This window comes from Propithecus coquereli, unplaced genomic scaffold (genome assembly GCF_000956105.1).
Source record: "Propithecus coquereli isolate 6110/MARCELLA unplaced genomic scaffold, Pcoq_1.0 Scaffold2, whole genome shotgun sequence".
NCBI lineage: Eukaryota > Metazoa > Chordata > Mammalia > Primates > Indriidae > Propithecus > Propithecus coquereli.
Window position 1 is genome coordinate 3,955,091 of NW_012144966.1, and position 20,216 is coordinate 3,975,306.

Sequence of the window (20,216 nt, forward strand, 5' to 3'; positions counted from 1 at the left end):
TGATTTCAACAAGCTGGACGAAGCCAATAGCAACAAGACTTAATTTATTGGAGACAAATGTAAAGTTTTGTCACTAGGTTCAAAAAGTCAACTGTACAGCAAGTCATATGATAAAGACCTGGGGGATGTGGTTGACCACAAGTTCAATAATAACAAACAGTCTGAACTCATTAATAAAAAGCTAACTCAATCTTCTACTTTATTAATGGAAGCATAGGGAGGTAACAGTTGGTTAGACCACATTTGGAATACGTGTGTAATTCCGGCTGCCAGATTTTTAAAAGGGAACATAACACACTAGTGTGTTCAAACAAGGGTAACTGTGGTGATGGGTCTGGAAATTGCATTTACTGAAGGAATGATTCAAGGAACCAGAAATGTTTGGCCTGGATAAGGGAACACTTAGAGAAGATGTTGAAGCTGCCTTCAAATAATTGTAATGTTGCTGTATTGAAGGGGAAGTAAATCTGTGGTGTCTCAGAGGGCAAAACAAGGATGAATGAATGGATGCTACAGACAAATAGTTTTCAAGTTAAATAAGAAGAAACTTCCTCATAGTCACTGCTGGAATAAGACATGACTGTTACACTAGGAGCTTCCTGAGATGACATGTCATGGAAGAGATTCTTGCATTAGGTAAAAGTCAGCAGTATTTGTAGCCAGGGCAGGATTTCAGAGGACAGACAGTGACCTCAGCCTGATGTAGGAAAAACAAGACTGGGCCACATGTGAGCAGATCCAGGTTCCAGCCTGATCCTGCCTAGTTGTAAGCCACCGAGCTGATTACTCTTTAAGCCTCAAGCCTCTCATCCGTAAATAAACATAAAAATTATTGCCCTGACTATCTCAGAATTTTTGCAGTGATCAAAGGCTCTATCTACACTTTACTGCATTTGTTATTCAAGTCCTAGAAGGTAGGAATTATGCCTTATTTAGGAAAAAGGGTTTGGCACCTGACAGGTCCTCAATAAAAGTCTGTTGCACAAATGAATGAGAGAATGGAGATTGTGCATGTGAAAGCACTTTGTAAAAGGTCGAGAGCTGTGTAAACATGAAGGACTGTCATCCTCCTCTTCCCCACAAAAACCCAAATAGTTTGGGAAGAGATAGTAGTGAGGCTGATCTCACCAAACACTGCCACTGAGCATGAAAGATCATGAGAATTTACTGGATCTTTTTAGAAGGGAATTCACCTATAAAGGGCTCATTTTCATTCACTTTTTGAGGTTCAAACTGCTTGTTCTTTTTTGCTATTTCAATGGCTCAGAAATTACTTTTCATAAGCAATTCAATGATTTCCTATGGCTCTTAAGATAAAAACCAAAATCCTTGATGGGACATACAGGGTCTTGCCAGGTTTGGTCTCTAACTGCCTCAGTAGCCTCCTCTCCCACCCCCTTTTCCTGCTTCTGGCACTACAGCAACACTGGCTTTAAGTTCCCTGAAAGGACCACTCCCTCTCCGAGCACCAAATCTCCAAACATGTTGCTCTTTCTGCCTAGAAAAATCTCCTACTCTCTTGTCTAGTTAATGGCTGTTCATCTGCACAGGAATAGATGTAAGGTCTCTTTTGCAGACACACTCCTGGGCCCCTCAAACAACTGTACCATTCCTTCATAGCTCTTATCAGCATTTATAACAGCTCTTATCAGCATTTATAACAATACAACTATCTACAGGATCGCTTACTGTCTATCTCCTCTACATGTAAACTCTTTGAGGGCAAGGGTTCTGTTCCATTTTTGTTCAGTACATTTTAGGTAATCCTAGTTCCAAGTTATAATGTCTGACACTTAGAAACTCGGTAAGTATTTGTTGATCAAATGAGTGAAGCAGGCATCATAATGTTGTTAGTTAAATGATAACTACTATGCTTTTATTTTGATATTTTCAAAATAATGTTGCCTAACTCTGACAAATATAAGGTTTCCGAGTATCAGAAATTGAAATCCCAGACATTATGGCAGGAGTCTAAATTGTTTCCCTGATAGGATCAAAATTATGGCTTATAATTACCAGTGTGAACTTATTTTTTCTGTCTTTATTTATTATTGAGAACCTAAAGATTTTTCTCCACCTAAAGTCAGGCTACCATCCACTCTCAAATTATGGATATGAGTGCCAGTCACCAGGTTCAGGCCTCTGGCTGAATAATCACGAGATGTCTCTGACCAGGTGTGAGCCAGGGACACAGTACCAGAAAACCCATCCCAACCTTACAAACAGAATTTTGTAGACTACATGCTATCAGGTCCTCTTGATAACTGTTAGTCCAAAGAATACTTTGTGACATTATAAAACTATCCTGTGCATATTCCCTCACATAATCCATTTCAAAATTATGCAACATGAGATTCCCTTATTTATAAAACTGAAGCAGGGGGCGTATCTATGACAGACAAAAGCTAAAGGAGTTTTCTTCCTTGCAGCATAATGGGAATTTTATGGTGTTTTAATTTTGCTTGTTTAGGTCAGCTTTGAAATTTACATACCACCCCTCAGCCCAAGGTTCTTGGAAGACAAACTCACTCCTACAGAAGGGCACAGCTCCCTTTGCTCCCCAGTGATTTATATGCCATGGGGTATTACTGAAGAGATTGTCAATGAGGGTCTGAAACAAATCTCCCTCTGGAGTAGGAAGTAAACCACGGTCTGCAGGACATATGGCACATAGCTCCTAAAAGATTAATGGAAACATGAGACTTCTGGGTGCTCAGACCACAGATGATAAGGGTGTTGGAAAGAGCGCCTCCTCTTAGCTCTGAAGTATCCCCAACTACAAAGGTTTGAAGAAATTTGGAGTGAATGGGAATCTCCAAAATAAGGTTTGGCAGGCAGAATGCCTATTGTAAAGAATTCCCTAGTCATATATAAGCACGATTTCAAAAATCTTCAAACCGATGCAGGGAAGTTCAGGGACTCTTGAGACGCGTGCAATATTTACTTTGTAAACTGATGAGACTGGGAAAGTCTCTTGAGGCTGCATAGATCCAGCAGGTTTTCAATGTTCATCAAGTGAGCACTGCCGATGGAAAGCACACCCCTGGGTAGTGTGGGCCCACTACAAATGTAGGCCTCCAGGGTGAGAGTGGCCCTCCAGGCTGCTCAGCCATTCTTTCACCTGTCCTTGGCCAGACCCTTCACCCGTTTCCAGAGCTACTACTTTCCCTCTTTCTCTTAGCAGATCATTCATTCCACACCTCACAAATAAACGTCATAGGGGCTTTAACTAAATCTTGAGAGATGAGAAAGAAAGTGCCAGGAGGACTGGGAAAGAGGGGAGTCAAGGAATTCTAGGTAAGGAAGTACCATGCATAGCATAGTGCTTCAGAGCCCTGGCCTTGGAGCCAGGCTGACCTGAATAAAATCCCACACCTTTCTCTGGTAATGGATGCAAATTAGACCAAGGTACTTCTGGAGGTCTCAGTTCCCACCTCTGTAACATGAAGAGGATGGTCCCTAACTTGTGTGGCTGTTGTAAAGGGTAGATATGATTGAATGTAAAGTGCTGAGAACAACTCCTGGCATAGAGTAAGTGATTATTAAATGATAACCATTATTATTCCTGTAAACATATTTATAACTTCAACATGTGTTTTGTAACCATTACAACAGAACCTACTTTACAAGCTTCTTGTGAAGACCAAATGAACTAATAAATGTGAAAGAACTTTAAAAAAGTATAGCACAATATGATTCAGAATGAAGTTCTGATACATGCTATGACATGAACAAACCTTGAAAAAGATTATGCTAAGTGACATAAGCCAGACACAAAAGGACAAATACTTTGATTCCACTTATCTGAGGTACTCACAGTAGGCAAATTCACAGAGACAGAAAGTAGAATAGGGTTGGCGGAAAGGGAAAATGGGGAGTTATTGCTTAGTGGTACAGAGTTTCTATTTGGAATGACAAGAGAGTTCTAGAAATAGATAGTAGTGATGGTTGTACAACAATGTAAGTGTATTTAATACCACTGAATGGTACACTTACGAATGGTAAATTTTAAGTACAGCAAAAAGGAAATGCTAGGTTTATGTGCTATTTTCAACAAAAACAATACCAACATTCAGAGTAAGACAGAAACAAATAAAGACAATTTTATCTGCTCTGCTTATTTAAACTGTACCTATATTCGCAGAACTTCATATATTAACAGGAAAAATATGTATACTTTAAAATTAATAAAGTTTCAAAAGAGGGAATTAATGTTGGGTTGGTATTATGACTGTCCTAAAATCTGGAAATCTGGACAGCTGGACTGCTTTCTATAAAAAGAAGTCTAACAATTATATTTCATTTTTTACCTTAGATTAGATCCAAGATGGGTCTGCTTTTACCAAGTGTCCCTCTCAAGTAAATCATTGTCTACTTTGGAGAAATATACTTGGGTTTGAGAATAATAACACAATAAGCATGTAAAAATGGATACATATGCTCCTTCACATAGAGACAAAAAGTTCAGCATTTAGAAAATTATGTTTAAAAATAGACAACCAACGAAATCATAGAAGAGGGAATTTTTCTTTGGGCCCTGGCAGGAATACACGTGGCTCACTGACCTGCATTCCTTGACTGTTGATGTCGATGGCATCACTCCACTCAGTTGTTATTTCATCCAGCGATTCTACTTTCAAAAAGAGGCTTGGGAGTAGGTCTTTGGTCTTGCAGTCTGGATAACTGGAAATCTGATGATACAGCTCATGATGAATTGAGCACTCAGAAGGAATTTTTTTGCAATAAACCTCAAACTTTGGAATATCTGAGATTTAAAAGAAGGCATATGCAGACTTAGGTCTTGAAGACAAAGACTTGGGGATATTAAACATAATGTGACAAAATAAACTTCTCAAGGAGGGATGAATAATACTTTTATTTAAACATTATTCACATGATTACAGGTAACGACTAAATCAAAAAACCTTCAGAAAAAGTGCAAGTTTTGTATTATGTAAATTCAATAGTATAAAATATACCTTTAATATTTTCCTTTATAAGCATTGTTACTGGACATCTATTGTGGAAAATTACTCGAGGACTAGGGTCTTCTGAGAGGGTTAAATAAGTCACTCCAAAGTGTTCTTGATATGTCAGTGCTATGGCCCTGGAACAGAATCAGACCGAATGACAGAAATGGTTTAAAAAAAAATTGAATGCTTTCTCTTCTGGAACACGTTTGTTTAGATTTGCAATATTCAGACCTCTAAAACATCTTCTCTCTTACAACTCAGGGGAGATATTTTCCATAAAAAAGAGTCCAACCTCTCATTTATTAACTGCCATACACTAATTTTAGACTTACAGATTATTTTCTTATAATTATAGTAACATATATTAGTCATAAAATATTCAAAAAATGTGAAAGGAAAAAAACCCATAAGTCTACTACCCAAAAACAATTATAGCTAATCTGGTGCTAACCTTTCCTTTCCTGTTGTTCTTTTTTTCCCCTCTATGCATATGTGCCTTAAACTCTTTCTTTACACAGCGTACCTTTCCCAAAAGTGCTTGGCAAATTTCGGTAAAAGGGGAGCTGACCTGCTTTTAGAAAGACTACTAGAGAATCTGAGTGCTTGTTCTTCTTATTCTAAAGGTAGGTAGGCTCCTAATGTTTGTTGTCAGTTTTTGCAAGATCATATTTTACAGGATCTACCTTTTGGCTATCAGGAATAAAGCTGTATAATTTGGAATTAGAAAAACAGCTGTGTAAGCATAGGTTGCCCTCTATGATGAAGAGAGAGTAGTTTTCCTATTTAGATCTACAGACTACCAAACAGTTTTTCACATCAAGGCAGGAAAGAAAAATTCACTCCCAAAGTCCACATTACATGGACTGATTGTCAAAATTAATGAAGGAAATCAGATAATATGCCAAATGTGGTCCTTAGTTTATGATGATTAAAAGCGGGTTATAATGCACTAAAGAATTTCCCATTTGCCATCTATCCCACTTGCCAGTGTGAGTCTTCCCAAAGATTGTATTTGTCTGAAATGCCAAAGTGAATTGTCCATTAGCATTTGGTAAAAGTGTATCAATACACCATCAAATGTACACTGTTGGATTGAGGGAAGCAAAGAGATGAGAACATGGGAGAGCAGGAAGTAAATTTGTCTTCACAGAACAGTTCTTGGATTAACAGCAAAGTTTTTTTTCCCAGCTGAATTCTGAAAGAGCTGGGCAAGCCAACCTCAGAGAGTTTCTTTTTGACAGCCAAGAAAGCTGGAGGCCAGATCTGGAGTATAGTACTTTCAATCTAATATCTACCTTAGTATTTATAGGTAAGATTAAATTATGCTATAACTCTTAAAATTTTAAACTTAATTTCCAAATAAAGTTTTGTTTCAAATTTTGTTGAGTTTTTTTTTTGAAACAGAGTCTCACTCTTTTGCCTGGGCTAGAGTGAGTGCCATGACGTCAGCCTAGCTCACAGCAACCTCACATTCCTGAGCTCAAGCAATCCTTCTGCCTCAGCCTCCCGAGTAGCTGGGACTACAGGCATGTGCCACCATGCCCGGCTAATTTTTTCTATATATTTTTAGTTGTCCGATTAATTTCTTTTGTATTTTTAGTAGAGGCGGGGTCTCGCTCTCGCTCAGGCTGGTTTTGAACTCCTGAGCTCAAACAATCCGCCCGCCTCGGCCTCCCAGAGAGCTAGGATTACAGGCGTGAGCCACCGCGCCTGGCCTTTGTTGAGTTTTAAAAATAAGTTTTGTTTTACAGATGTAAGTTCACATAGTTTTCAAAAAATTTCCTTAAACTTGCCACACTTAACCAGAATATAAGGAATAACCACCCTTCTACAGCATTAGGGACAAAACAAGTGAAATCAAGATGCTTATGAATATTGTGAAAGAAAGAGGGGTATGTGTAGAGAACAGAACCTTACTATTATGGAGAACTCAAGTTAGGCTGCTATCTTTTAAAATATCACTATTAAAAAAATCTCTGTATACATGAAAGAAGTTAGGATGCCTAAAATCTCAAATAGAGTTTATAAATTCACAATCATAAAAATAATGTACCTCTCGCAAGGTCACAATATGTTTTCTTTTGTAGTCGTTCTATATACTTTAAGTTATTCCTGACAGCTGCAGAAAGGACATATTGCATGCAAAGCAACCACAAAATAGAAGTCCAGTATGAACAAACCATTACATGTCTCTGGCTTGATTCTGTGGTTGTTCTTTGCATAATTGGTAATCGGTAATTGGAGCAACTTGCGTGCAGGAACAACCACAAAAAAGAGTCTTTTGTGACTTGTGTTTATCTAAGTTATCTCTCTTAATGACTTTTTGAGGAAAATTCCATTTTGAAGTAAAAGTAAAATATGGGAAAAGAAAAGGTTTTCCAACTTCAATTTCTTATGTTTTAACCCTTATTTCTCATCACTTTATGGAGGCTGAGAATTCATAAAAGATGATCTTTTCATTAACGACGTACTGCTGCTATTCTATGGTACAAACACCATCATTTTTCCCCCAGTATCACTGAGAAACCCATATGTCATCATGACATTTGACCAATTGTATACAATGTCTAGAAGTCATTAAAAATAAAAATGAAGCCTCGTATTACATATGAGGAGCACTGCAACTATTCTGTCTCTCTGGGCATCTCGAGAAACAGCCACACTGACAAACAATGAGGAAAGGCGTTTACATATACGTAAAATACCTGGTACAGAATCCATTTTCCCTAAAATTCCCAAAGGGCACGGCCACACTCTGTCTGGGAAACTCTTGTGCAACTATAGCTGGCAGGCTCCAGCACTGTGAGCCGTCAGCACCTGCCGCAGGAAAAAAGCCCAGCAAGATCTGTTTCTGAAGCAAGGATGCATCTAACACTGACTGACTGATGTCAGGCATTAAGTCCCAGCAAGGAAGGGAACTGGATTTCACAGCAGGCTGCTCTCCGCTGGGGCAAATGCTAAAAGTAGCACTGTCCGGAACATGAAAATACTGAAAAAAGAAAAGACAATGCAGAGAAAGCACATTAACTGCAGTAATACAGCAAAGCTTTTTAAAGCACATCTTCTAAGACACCATCCATAACCATGTATTCTCAGAAAGTGGCTGGGTCGGAGATATGGGAATATTAGGAATCCTATTCCCACGAGAAAGCCCTAATGAGACTATTACAAGCAGTGAGAGCAGGGTCTGCTTTTCTGGGCATAATGAAATATTATAGAGCTGGGGCGTTTTAAAAGGAGATGCAAAGTTCTCATTGTCCCCCAGGTATTGAAAAAATCCCAGTGCCATAGAGGAAGATATGAAATGTGCTAGGAAGAACTCCTCTTGGATAGGACGGAGGCGCTGAAAGAGTATGGCATTCTGGGGGATACTGGGAGAGGATCTGAATGAGACAGAACAGTGAACTGGGAGCTCAGAAAACAAACTGAAGTTAAGGCTCATCCTGAGAGAGGAGCACACTCTGATCCCAACCCTCAGGAGGAATTCCGTATGGCTTCTGATACATTGGAGAGTCTCAGAATTTTATAATGAAAAAGGACATTTAGAGATAATCTATTTGAATCTCCTCTTTCGCAGCGGAGGAAAACTGCTTTCCAGAAAGCTGATGACTAGTCCAATATCACAAAGCCAACAACTGGCATAGCCCAGGCAGAGCCAAGTTATCTTCTTCCAAGTCTGGTGTTTTTCCCACTGTCTCACAGTCTCCCTGAGTGGGTAGGGATTAGCATGTCTTTTAAAAAAATCCCACACCTGCCTGAAGCAGGGTCCGGCTTGAAAAGGGGGACAGTCTTCAGCTGCAGGGAAGAAATGAGGCCATTCCCTTCTCTCCAGGAAGCTGAGGCAATCAGGAGTTCTGTGTGATGTTGATATTTCAGTTGCTGCTGGCTACTATCTTTTACTGAGTGCCTATCCCTTTTACTTGTATTACCTCGCTTAATCCTCACAAGAAATCTTGCAAGGAATGCAAAATCATGCCTATTTTACAGATGAGAAAATGTCAGTATGGAAAGCCTTGACCTAATCAGTGTCTCAGGAAACCCTGGTGGCAGTGGGGAGAAGTAGGAAAATTATCAGGACACATGTTGATTCTCTTGCCACATCCTTATCTACAATGCAAATATTGTTGACCTTTGTTTCCCAATTGGGTACTTCTGGTCACCTGTTTATTCTATCAATACTTCAGTGAACCAGGATGAAATTCTATTGTTCGGACATATCTGTAAATACAGTTGTCCCTTGGTGTCATGGAAGATTGGTTCCGGGACACCCCCCCAATACCAAAATCAAGGATGCTCAAGTCCCTGACATAAAATGGCATAGCATTTGCATATAACCTATGTATATCCTCCAATATATACTTTTTAATCTTTTTTATTTTTAATTATTGTGGGTATATAATAGTTGTATGTATTAATAGGGTACATGTAATGTTTTCATACAGGCATACAATGTGAATTAATCAAATAATGGTAATTGGGGCATCCATTACCTCAGGCATTTAAGATTTATTTGTGTTAGGAACATTACAATTCTACTCTTTTAGTTAAAGTATACAGTGACTTATTGATTATAGTCACTTTGTTGTGCTATCAAATATTGTTCATTGTATCTAACTATATTTTTGCACTCATTAACCATCTCCACTTTATCCCCCACTCCCGGTACCCTCCCAGCCTCTGGTAACTGTCATTCTACTCTGTCTCCATAAGATCAATTGTTTTTAATATTTAGCTACCACATATGAGAACATGTAAGATCTGTTTTTCTGTGTTTTGTGTATTTCACTTAACATAATGTTCTCCAGTTCTATCCATGTTGTTGCAAATGGCAGCATTTCATTCTTTTTGTGGCTATCTAATATTCCATTGTGTATATGTACCACAATTTCTTTATCCATTCATCCACTTATGGACACTTAAGTTGATTCCAAATCTTGGCTATTGTGAATAGTGCTGCAATAAACATGAGAGTGCAGGTATCTTTTCCACATACTGAATTCCCCTCCTTTGGATATATCTAGCAGTGGGATTGCTGGGTTATATGGGAGTTCTCTTTTTAGTTTTTTGAGGAACCTATATACTGTTCTCCATAGTGGTTATACTAATTTACATTCCCACCAACACTGTACAAGGGTTCCCCTTTTCTCCACATCCTCACCAGCATTCATGATTACCTGTCTTTTTGATTGAAGCCATTTTAACTGAGGTGAGATGTTATCTCATTGTAGCTTTGATTTGCATTTCTCTGATGACTAATGATGTTGAGCATTTTTTCATATACCTGTTGGCCATTTGTATGCCTTCTTTTGAGAAATGTCTATTCAGATACTTTGCCCATTTTTAACTGGATTATTTGATTTTTTCCTATTGAGTTGTTGGAGCTCCTTAAATGTTCTAGTAATTAATCCCTTATCAGATGAGTAGTTTGTAAATATTTTCTCCCATTCTATGGGTTGCCTCTTCACTTTGTTGATTGTTTCCTTTGCTATGCAGAAGCTTTTTAGCTTGATGGGATCCCATTTGTCCAGTTTTGCTCTGGTTGCCTGTGCTTTGCCTCCCATATACATTAACTCGTCTCTAGATTACTTATAATTCCGGATACAATGTAAATGCTATATAACTAGTTGTTATATTGTATTGCTTTTTTATTGTATGATTTTTTTATCATTGTATTGTTGTTTTTCTTTTTTTTCCTGAATGTTTTTGATCCGTGGTTGGTTGAATCCATGGATGTGGAACTCGAGGACACAGAAGGCTGACTGCACCACAACACACTGTAAGCTTAAAAAGCATAAGACTTTCATCCTATTTGATTATTCTAATATAGTTTTTAGGAGCTGAAAGTAAGGAGTAATAGTAAGTGCAGACAAAGGTAAAGAAAGATAATACTTTCCTATATAATAATTTCAAGAGCATATAAATAAAACAATAACATACCATTTAGCCCATTCTGTTTTTAAGTTCTTTAAAAATCTCTCCTTACTCTCTTAAAACATAACAGTTCATTCCAATTGTACAAAGAACTGAATCAAAAATCCCACAGAACATTCTTGGATTTATTTTCTGCATATTCTGCCATTGAGATATTAACATAAATGAGCTGGTATGTTTTCACATTTACTCTCCTCGTAGATACAGAGCTCATTGCTCCCAGATCCATGGCTCAGTTTGGGTCCTAGGCTTCTGCCCATTTGGCTCCTCCACACACTGCAGCCTGTGAGGCAGATGTGCTTTTTCATGCCACCTGGGAGCAGGTCCTCGGGACTACTTCTCTGCCAGTGGGGGTTTAGTGAGCATGTTAGAGGACTGGGCTAGAGCCTCTGAGCAGATGGCGTGCAGGCAGAATTAGTCCAGCAGTGTGTCAGGATCTGATGCTTTGCAGGATTTCTGCTCATTAATTACCTTGAAAGCAGTGACCATGACATCCTGGTTTTAATTACAGATAAGTAAATGAATTCCTCTTTACCTATATTCAGTGTTAGCTTTTTATTTGCTCCATGTTAAAAAAAAAAAAAGTCAATCCTATTTATTGTTACTTTATCAAAATGTAAACAAAACAATCATCTTACCTCCTTTCCAGAATGGGGATTGGAGACAGATAACTGTGGTTTATAAAATATCTGATATGGTGTATTATTGATTATTGTAGTCTTGTCTTCAATCTGAATTATTTGTATACCTTGCTGTACCATGGAGGAAATGCAGAACTGACATAACTGCAAGATGATTGAGAAAAGAGCAATTTTGACAATATCATAAAGCACATAAAAATATCTTGAGTATTCCTAAAAGATTATTTTATCTATTGGTCTGCCCAGGACAGTACCAGTTTTATCTTTTTCCAGAGTATTTAATAGCAATCCCTTTCAGTCTCACAAATGTGCTGGTCTCTGTCGGTCTTTACACAATCGGCTACTTCAGCAAGCCAGTTACTTTTGCTGCTGTTGTGCAGTGACAGATAAGAAACTTGTTTTCAGATTATTTCACAAAATATTTCTTTATAAAGCACTTATATGTAAACAAATGCCACTCATCTTACTAGACAGAATTCCATCCAGCATTCCCCTCCTCCTCCTCATGCTCGTCATGGCAGCTACCTCACTCAGTGCCTTTTATGAACCACGGACAGTTCTGGGAACTTTAATAATGATGACAGCGATGAACAAAACAATGACTGACCTTCATATATTGCAATATTGTGTTCCACATGTTTTAAGTACTACTCCACACATACTAACTCACAATATCTTCACAATATCTACACAGGGTAGTTACAATTATCTCCATTTTTCAGAAGAGGAAAGTGAGGCAACAAAGAGGTTAAGTAACTTGCCCAAGGTCACAAAGATAGTCTATCTGGGGTTGGAATCCATGCAGTCTGGCTCTATCGTGCTGCTCTTCACCACTGCATGGATTGACTCATTACTCCACCACCTTATATGAAGAACTGATGCTCAGAGAAGATGCTACTTGCTTAAAGATACCCATCTAGTAAGTGGTAAAGTCAGAACATCGGTTCTCAAAGGGTGGTCCTAAGGACTCATAGGAAGTCTCTGGGCATGGGGTTTCAAGGTCAAAACTATTTTAATAATAATACTAAGATGCTATTTATCCTTTCCACTCTAATCTCTCATGAGTGTATAGTAGAGTTTTCCAGAGGCTATATGACATATGAGGTCATTACTCTGATGGCTAATGGAATATATGTTTGTATATTCTTTTTTTTTCCCTAAGGGCCATGAATTCAAAATGTATATTCTTATGTTTTAAAAATATCTGTTTTATTTCTAATTTGACAAATAGTGATATAACCCACAGAAACAAAAGGTCTTTGGGGGTCCTCAATACTTTTTAAGATTGTATAGGGGTCCTGAGACTAAAGAGTTACCACCAAAGAATAATGAGACATCAGTATATTTTCTGAGAGTTCATTCACTCATTTACAAACATTTATTCAGCACTTGCTGTGGCCACTTTGTGAAGTGCTAGAAGTACTGGGTGTTGACTGAATATTATAACATTTTTTCCAGGTTTTGATGGTGGTTCTCAACTTACAACTATTTGACTTTGGGTGATTCATGCTTACAGCTCTTTGCCATTTACACCCATGTTACAGTGCTTTGGCCAGCAGAGCATAAACATGTGTTGCCCAGACAACTGAGGAAATGGATACCAGCCTTGAATACTGAAGAAAGACCAACTTCTTTGTATCAGAGAAATTTATTTTTTAAAAAGTCACCAAATGACCCTAACTTTTCTCAAAAGCCTCTTTAAAGATGCCTGTCAAAAATCTAACTTCTCTCCAGTAAAAGGCCATTCTGAATTCTACTATGCTGATAAAATATCCCTTCTTTTTCTGATTTGGGACAGCTAAAATAATGAAGATGCAGAAGCACAGCATGAAACTTTTACATGACACACTATGATATTATACTTTCACACATATAACTTAATGTGTTTACTTATTATATTATTTGGCTAATTGCTAATAATATAAACTAGCTAACAGCCAATTTTCATAGGCCAGATTTATGCTGAAAAGCACAAACCATTTATATTCGGTTAAATAATTGATTAAGTATGTTTTTTGTATCCGTATTTCTAAAAACACAGGCACCAGCCCACTGTGCAAGAATACAACTCCTGGCTGGGTGCAGTGGCTCACGCCTGTAATGCTAGCACTCTGGGGAGGCCAAGGCGGGTGGATTGTTTGAGCTCAGGAGTTTGAGACCAGCCTGAGCAAGAGCGAGACCCCATCTCTACTAAAAAAATAGAAAGAAATGAGCTGGACAACTAAAAATATATATAGTAAAAATTAGCAGGGCATGGTGGCGCATGCCTGTAGTCCCAGCTACTTGGGAGGCTGAGGCAGGAGGATTGTTTGAGCCCAGGAGTTTGAGGTTGCTGTGAGCTAGGCTGACGCCATGGCACTCTACTCCGGGCAACAGAGTGAAACTCTGTCTCAAAAAAAAAAAAGAATACAACTCCTTATGACATTGTTTCCATGTTTCAATGATGACCCCATCATTTTGCTCAGGATGCCCCTTCAGCAATATAACCTTGGCTACAGGAGCCTCTGTCTTTTCACTCCATGCTCAGAATGTTCAACTCTTCTTCCTGCTCTAAAAAAGGAGGCCAAATATAATTTGTGGATATTCTGGAATACATGCATTCCCCACCCCGGCCCCCACATACTACAAATCAGGTGACTGCTGACTGTTCTGAAATAGAACAATTATTGGATAAATTATGTGACATAGTTTTTATCACTGGTAAAGAAAAAAAAAAACACTGCAAAACAGAGAGGTCTGAGAAGTTAAGAAATCAAATGTTTCACTGTTATAAATTGTTTAGAACAAGTAATACCAAAAAAGGACTAAAAAGAAAAGGGCAGATTCATTTTAAACAGGTTAAGGGGGTGGCATGCTATCTCCTCCGAGCCACACAGACTTTGATCTTACCTTCTGATGTCCTGGGAAAGCACCAAGTCTTATTTCAGCATCAACAAACCCTTCTTCGTCCAAAGTCACAACTTCGCCATTACCTCCATCTTTCCACCTTGGAGATGTCAGGTTGTGGACCAGTTTAATTGCTACTGACTTGTGCACAGTGTTTGTATTTGCCCAGTATATTCCAATTTGAAAAGCTTCCTGGAAAAATAATGCCTCAATTATAAAGTATTTTTCTTAACTTTGATTTTTTTTTACTTCAATCCTCATGATTTTTTTTTTTTAATATTATACAATAAATCTACTAAGGCAGCCAAACATCCCTTTTTTTTTTTTGTTTGAGACAGGGTCTTGTTCTACTACTGCCTAGGCTAGAGTGCAGTGGTGTTATCATAGCTCACTGCGACCTCAAACTCCTTGGCTCAAGCGATCCTCCTGCCTCAGTCTCCCAGGCACATGGCACTACAGGCATGAGCCACTGCACCCCGCTAATTTTTATACTTTTTGTAGAGATGGGATAGCGCTGTGTTGCTCAGGCTGGTCTTGAACTCCTGGCTTCTAAGCATTCCTCCCCCGCCTGTGTCTCCCAAAGTGCTAGGATTACAGGCATGAGCCACGGCGCCTGGACCTTTTTTTTTTGGTAATGACAACATAAATTTTATTTTGGTTCCCAATATCCTTTTTGATTCACAATGGAATTCATATTTATGGAAGGGAGGAAAAACCAATCCAAACTGTGATTACCCTGTAAATACCAAAGGCCTAAAAACTGAAGGTTTCATCTCATTTGACAAGAGAATAATATGCAACGTTAGGTCCATATAGGTTAACATTCCAATTTCATAAGGTAACATCATCTGATTATTTAAAAAAAGAAAGAAAAAAATGCAATTGAATAAAGATGTTTATGGACTGGAGCTCAAAAAAGGACTCTGAAATTATTGTCTATCAGAAAAACATTTTATTTAAGAGTTCCTTTTACTCTATTTTCTTATATTAATAGATTTATGTGTCTTCTTGAAATGGAATAGCCTTATGAAGAAAGTTATTTTGTGACAGAATATAAAATCTTCCTTTGATAGTTTGTTTTGTAATTAGGTTTTTCTCCCTGTGTCAAGAATGATTCTATGTTGTTATAATCAAAAACTGGGTGGACATCTGTAATTATGCACATCCAAATCCACTTATGAAGGAAAAGGGGCCCTGATAAAAATAGTTGCCCAGAAATCCTCAACACCTTACAGATCTCAGAGAATTTCCAGAAGAACAGCAAAGAAAATCTAGGGGTGGGTTAGCATATAATATGGCTTTATGTCCTTAACATACATTGGGTAGACCAACCCTAATGCTTGTCAAATATCCTGTACACAATGGAAAAGAGAATGTAACTAGTACAAGTTATCAAATTTAATGATAACTCAAGCATGAATAGTGCTGACGGTAAAAAAAAAAAAGGAGACATCAGAAAAGTCTTTGAATATCAAAGAACATTCCACATACTTTACATATGCATCTAAGAGAACAGTTTTCCACAACCGATTTATTCTGTTAAAATCATAAATGCAACCTCTGAATAAAGTCTAGTTGCTGAGAGAAAAGAATTCATATTAGTTTAAAAAGTTATAATACCTGAAAATTAGGAGGAATAATAATTTTTCCAGCAGGAATCTGTAGAATAATCTTCTCTCCTTCAAATAGCCAGAGGTCCCATTTGGATTGATTGATAAGTAAGGCCCAGGGTAGAAGTTCTATCAACAAGGTTTTAACATATGGCTTCCAGATTGACAGCTTCACTTGCATTGGGCTATCCCACTGATTCAGCTGTTCATTCCTGTTCCAAATACCACATCCAAGAGACTCAGTGAAATATGATGACTTTAGTATTCATGAATTATGTTTAAGGATTCCAGACACACAATGCTCCTGTATGATACCTCTTCACACTAGAATCATCCAATGCTGAATTTGAATGCAGGAGAAAGCAACTTTTCATGAAATTATGTTCTAAATTATAAGTAAAGAAATCTACAAAATGCACCTACTAGATAATAAAAGAATCTGACAGATATACATACATACCTTTCTTGCTTTTTCTTTTTTTTCTTTTGAGACAGAGTCTCACACTGGGTAGAGTGCAGAGGCATCATTATAGCTCACTGCAACCTCAAACTCCTTGGCTCACGTAATCCTCCTGCCTCAGCCTCCCAAGTAGCTGGCAGTACAGGCACACATCACAACACCCAACTAATTTTTTTTATTTTTAGTAGGGATGAGGTCTCACTCTTGCTCAGGTTGGTCTCCAACTCCTGAGCTCAAGCAATCCTCCCGCCTCAGCCTCCTGGGGTGCTAGGATTACAGGTGTTAGCCACCATGCCTGGTGTGCATACCTGTCTTTGTGCTGCTTATGGTATCTGATATTTTTGTGAACAGTTATTTTTTTTTTAATTAAAGAAAATTTTTTTAGATACAAGGTCTCACTCTGTTGCCCAGGCTAGATTGCAGTGGCAGGATCATAGCTCACTGTAACCTCAAATTCCTGGCCTCAAGCAATCCTCCTACCTTGGCTTCCCAAAGTGCTAGGATTACAGATGTGAGTCTCACCCATTTCTTAATGTTGAGAACTGTTTGTAGAAAAAGATTGCAGAAGAGCGTTACCTGTCACAGTCCTTCTTATTATAGGGCCATATGGGTTGAAGGACTCTTTCTGGCCCATAGAATTCATCTAGGATTTGATTAACTGTGCCTCCAGGTTGTAGCTTAGTGGCTATTTGCTTAATGAGGGATGTTGAGATGGGAACAGCACAATCTGAAGGATCATACTCTTCTCTAGGAAACAGAAAAAAAAATGAGAATGAATATCAGATTTCTAAAGTGGTCTACAATTTACTGGGGAAAAAAATCTAACTAAAAATATATAGTATTATAGACCAATGCTTTTTTTGTGAGATTGAGTCCATTTTTTGTCCATTTATGGCACAGTTTTTGAATGATCTGGGCCCTGGCTTTTCCTGTTTCTTCCCCCTACCCCTTAATTCTGGGCTGAGATCTCTAGTCATCTTTTCTTCTACTAGAGAAATGGTGTGTTAACAAAATCTAACTTAAATTTTCTGATGATCGCCCTTGGTTATTTCTAAGCTTAATAAGAAATGCTGTATTTTATCTAAAACTATAAAAGAGAATAAGAGAACACAAGGCATGGCAATTTTAAAAATAACATTCTCGTAAGATAAGAAATCATACAAAAAACTTCATCCACACTCTCCCCTCTCAACAGTAAAGTTACTTTTCTACAGAATTTCTCTTAGGAAAATATAAGGATTTCTCTAGTACCTTGCTTGAAATGTTAGGTGATGTATAAGGTCAGGTTCTATGTTTTGCAGTGGTTTTTCCTGTCCTTTTCCTGGAATAATTTGTGTTTCGTTCAATCCCAGACTCCTTTTCTCCAAATGTATGATAATGGGGTCTGGAAGATGACTCCTCATGATAAAAAGAGGGCTGAACACAATCTATAAAAATAAAAGGACAGAACAACTTTCATATTTGCTTTGTTGCAGTATTCCAGCTGTTTGATGCTGAAACAAACTTGTAATAAATCTCTTCCCTGGGTCACTCTGACCTTAATTTATTTCAGAACAGGAAAGGTCAGAGTCATATACCATATTTTAGGATTGGGAAAACACTCACCATTCGCTGCTGCACTTGAGAGTTGGGTTCTAAAGTCAAAACTGTGCACCAGACATAAATAATGGAACTGTTTGAAGATGGCACCTGCACATGCGATAGAAAAGGGTCCTATTAAATACTAAATAGTTTACTAATTAATTGAAATAAGGCATGGCTGTAATATCAGTTTGGAAGATAAAAAGGTTTAAAGTTATAGAAAAAAAGCCACTAAAAAAAGGAACAACTAAGCAAAACCAGACTTCATTATGGCATAAAGGGAATGTGCAGTGAGTTGATGGAGCTAATTCTTTCTGCAAAGATGAAGGGATTTGTATAAGGAGAGACTGATATAAGACTGAGTGGCAGAATGAAAGAGAGAATTTGTCCTTCAGGGAATAAAATGATGATGGTGAAGATTGAGGAAGAGATAAAAAAGTAACAGACCATCACAAAGATCCTCAAGGGAGGACACCACCCTACAGCCTCCCCCCACCCCATGCATCAGAGTATTTTTCAGGATATAACTCACTTCCACCTGGAAAGGACAGAGGCTTGGCTACAAGAACTATAGGAACTAATACAGATGTGTTACGGGAGGGGGAGGAATCAGTTTGAGAAGTACTACTCAAGGCCTTTCTATATTATTTCACATCTCCCCCATTTTGTATGAATCGCTTTTTAATCAATTAAGTGCTGTACTAAATAAAGAGCATACTGAGAAGATTTTGATTTTAAAGCTGTTCTCTTCTAGATTGTACCACTTCTCATACCTGAATGACAATGCTATACTCAGGGGCTTTGGATTCTAGGCACACATCTCTTGACCAATCTTCATCTCCTTTGGCCTTCACACATAACTCTGTCAGTTCATTGTTTTCTAGTATGTATGAAGGCAATTTCTGTTTGGCTGTGAGGCAGTCAAAATGTTCTTGAACCACAGCTTGTCCATCTTGACCAATGTAATGCTGAACGACTTTTAGTTCTATGCTTTGAGATAAGTAACTACAGATGATCTGTCTTCCACAGATGATAATCTAAAAGACAATAAATAAATAAGGATTCATCAATTCAGACTTCATTAATCAGAAATATATAATCATTCAGCGTAAACTATGTTGATGTTAATGGAAAGAAAATGAAGTTGTTAGCTTAGATAGCACAAGAAGGAAATAAGACTCGAAGTAAAGAATAAATTTTGCTTTAGTCATGTTGAATTTGTAGTATTCAAAGGACAGACATGTAGGCAGAATTCAGTGCCCAGATAGAAATATTGGTCAGGTGCTTGACAGAGAGGGTGGAGCTGGAGATAAAGACTTATGAAGGAAAAAAATATGCAGAGAGAATGTGGTTTGCTTGGAAGAGAGTGTGGAACCTCAAACCCAGAAATCGACCAATACTTTAGGGATAAACTCAGGGTGAGAAGCCAGAGAAAGGGCCAGAGAGAGTACATATGCTAAAACCATGATAGAAATGACTGCCCAGGAGGTGGTGGTTAATCCTGTCAAATAATGTAGATGTTGAAAAGGTTGAGAATTGAAAACAGGTATTTAGCTCTGGTAACTGAGAGGGCAATTGTGATCAATCTGTTCCTTGAAATTGATTTCCAAGGGTTTACTGTACTCTTACCCAGTAAGAAATATCTGTATAAACTATTAATATACACACTCTTTAACTCAGACACTTAATTATATTTTATTTTATTCAGATTTTTCTACACTGTAAAGTTGTATCTTTATAAACATAGAATTATCCACTAAACCCATGGATCATTCAACTGTGAGCTGAGCTAACAGTATAGGTCATAGTACATGGCAAGAAATGTTTTCTATGTCAAGCATGGTGGCTCATGCCTGTAATCCTAGCACTTCAGGAGGCCAAAGTGGGAGGAATGCCTGAGGCCAGGAGTTCAAGACCAGCCTGAGCAAGAGCAAGACCCCATCTTTACAAAAAACAGAAAAATTAGCCAGGCGTGGTGGTGTATGCCTGTAGTCCCAGCTACTTGGGAGGCTGACACAGGAGGATTGCCTAAACCCAGGAGTTCGAGGTTGCAGGTGGTAGTGAGCTATGATGAGGCTACTGCACTCCAGCCTGGGTGACAGTAAGCCCGTCTCAAAAAAAAAAAAAAAAAAAA

The 20,216-nt window shown here is 38.1% G+C and overlaps 1 protein-coding gene across 1 annotated transcript in view; it reads right to left on the reverse strand.

Annotated features, from left to right (window-relative positions):
- Positions 1-20,216, reverse strand: part of VPS13B (vacuolar protein sorting 13 homolog B (yeast)) — a 933,283-nt gene that overhangs the window by 33,964 nt on the left and 879,103 nt on the right. The window contains exons 44-53 of the mRNA XM_012643529.1: positions 18,856-19,119; positions 18,107-18,190; positions 17,753-17,928; positions 17,078-17,248; positions 16,052-16,253; positions 14,435-14,623; positions 11,543-11,689; positions 7,679-7,962; positions 4,980-5,107; positions 4,566-4,765 (exon numbers count right to left, since the gene is read on the reverse strand). Of these exons, the coding sequence (XP_012498983.1) occupies positions 4,566-4,765; positions 4,980-5,107; positions 7,679-7,962; positions 11,543-11,689; positions 14,435-14,623; positions 16,052-16,253; positions 17,078-17,248; positions 17,753-17,928; positions 18,107-18,190; positions 18,856-19,119 (1,845 nt within the window). The remainder of the gene's footprint in view (positions 1-4,565; positions 4,766-4,979; positions 5,108-7,678; positions 7,963-11,542; positions 11,690-14,434; positions 14,624-16,051; positions 16,254-17,077; positions 17,249-17,752; positions 17,929-18,106; positions 18,191-18,855; positions 19,120-20,216) is intronic.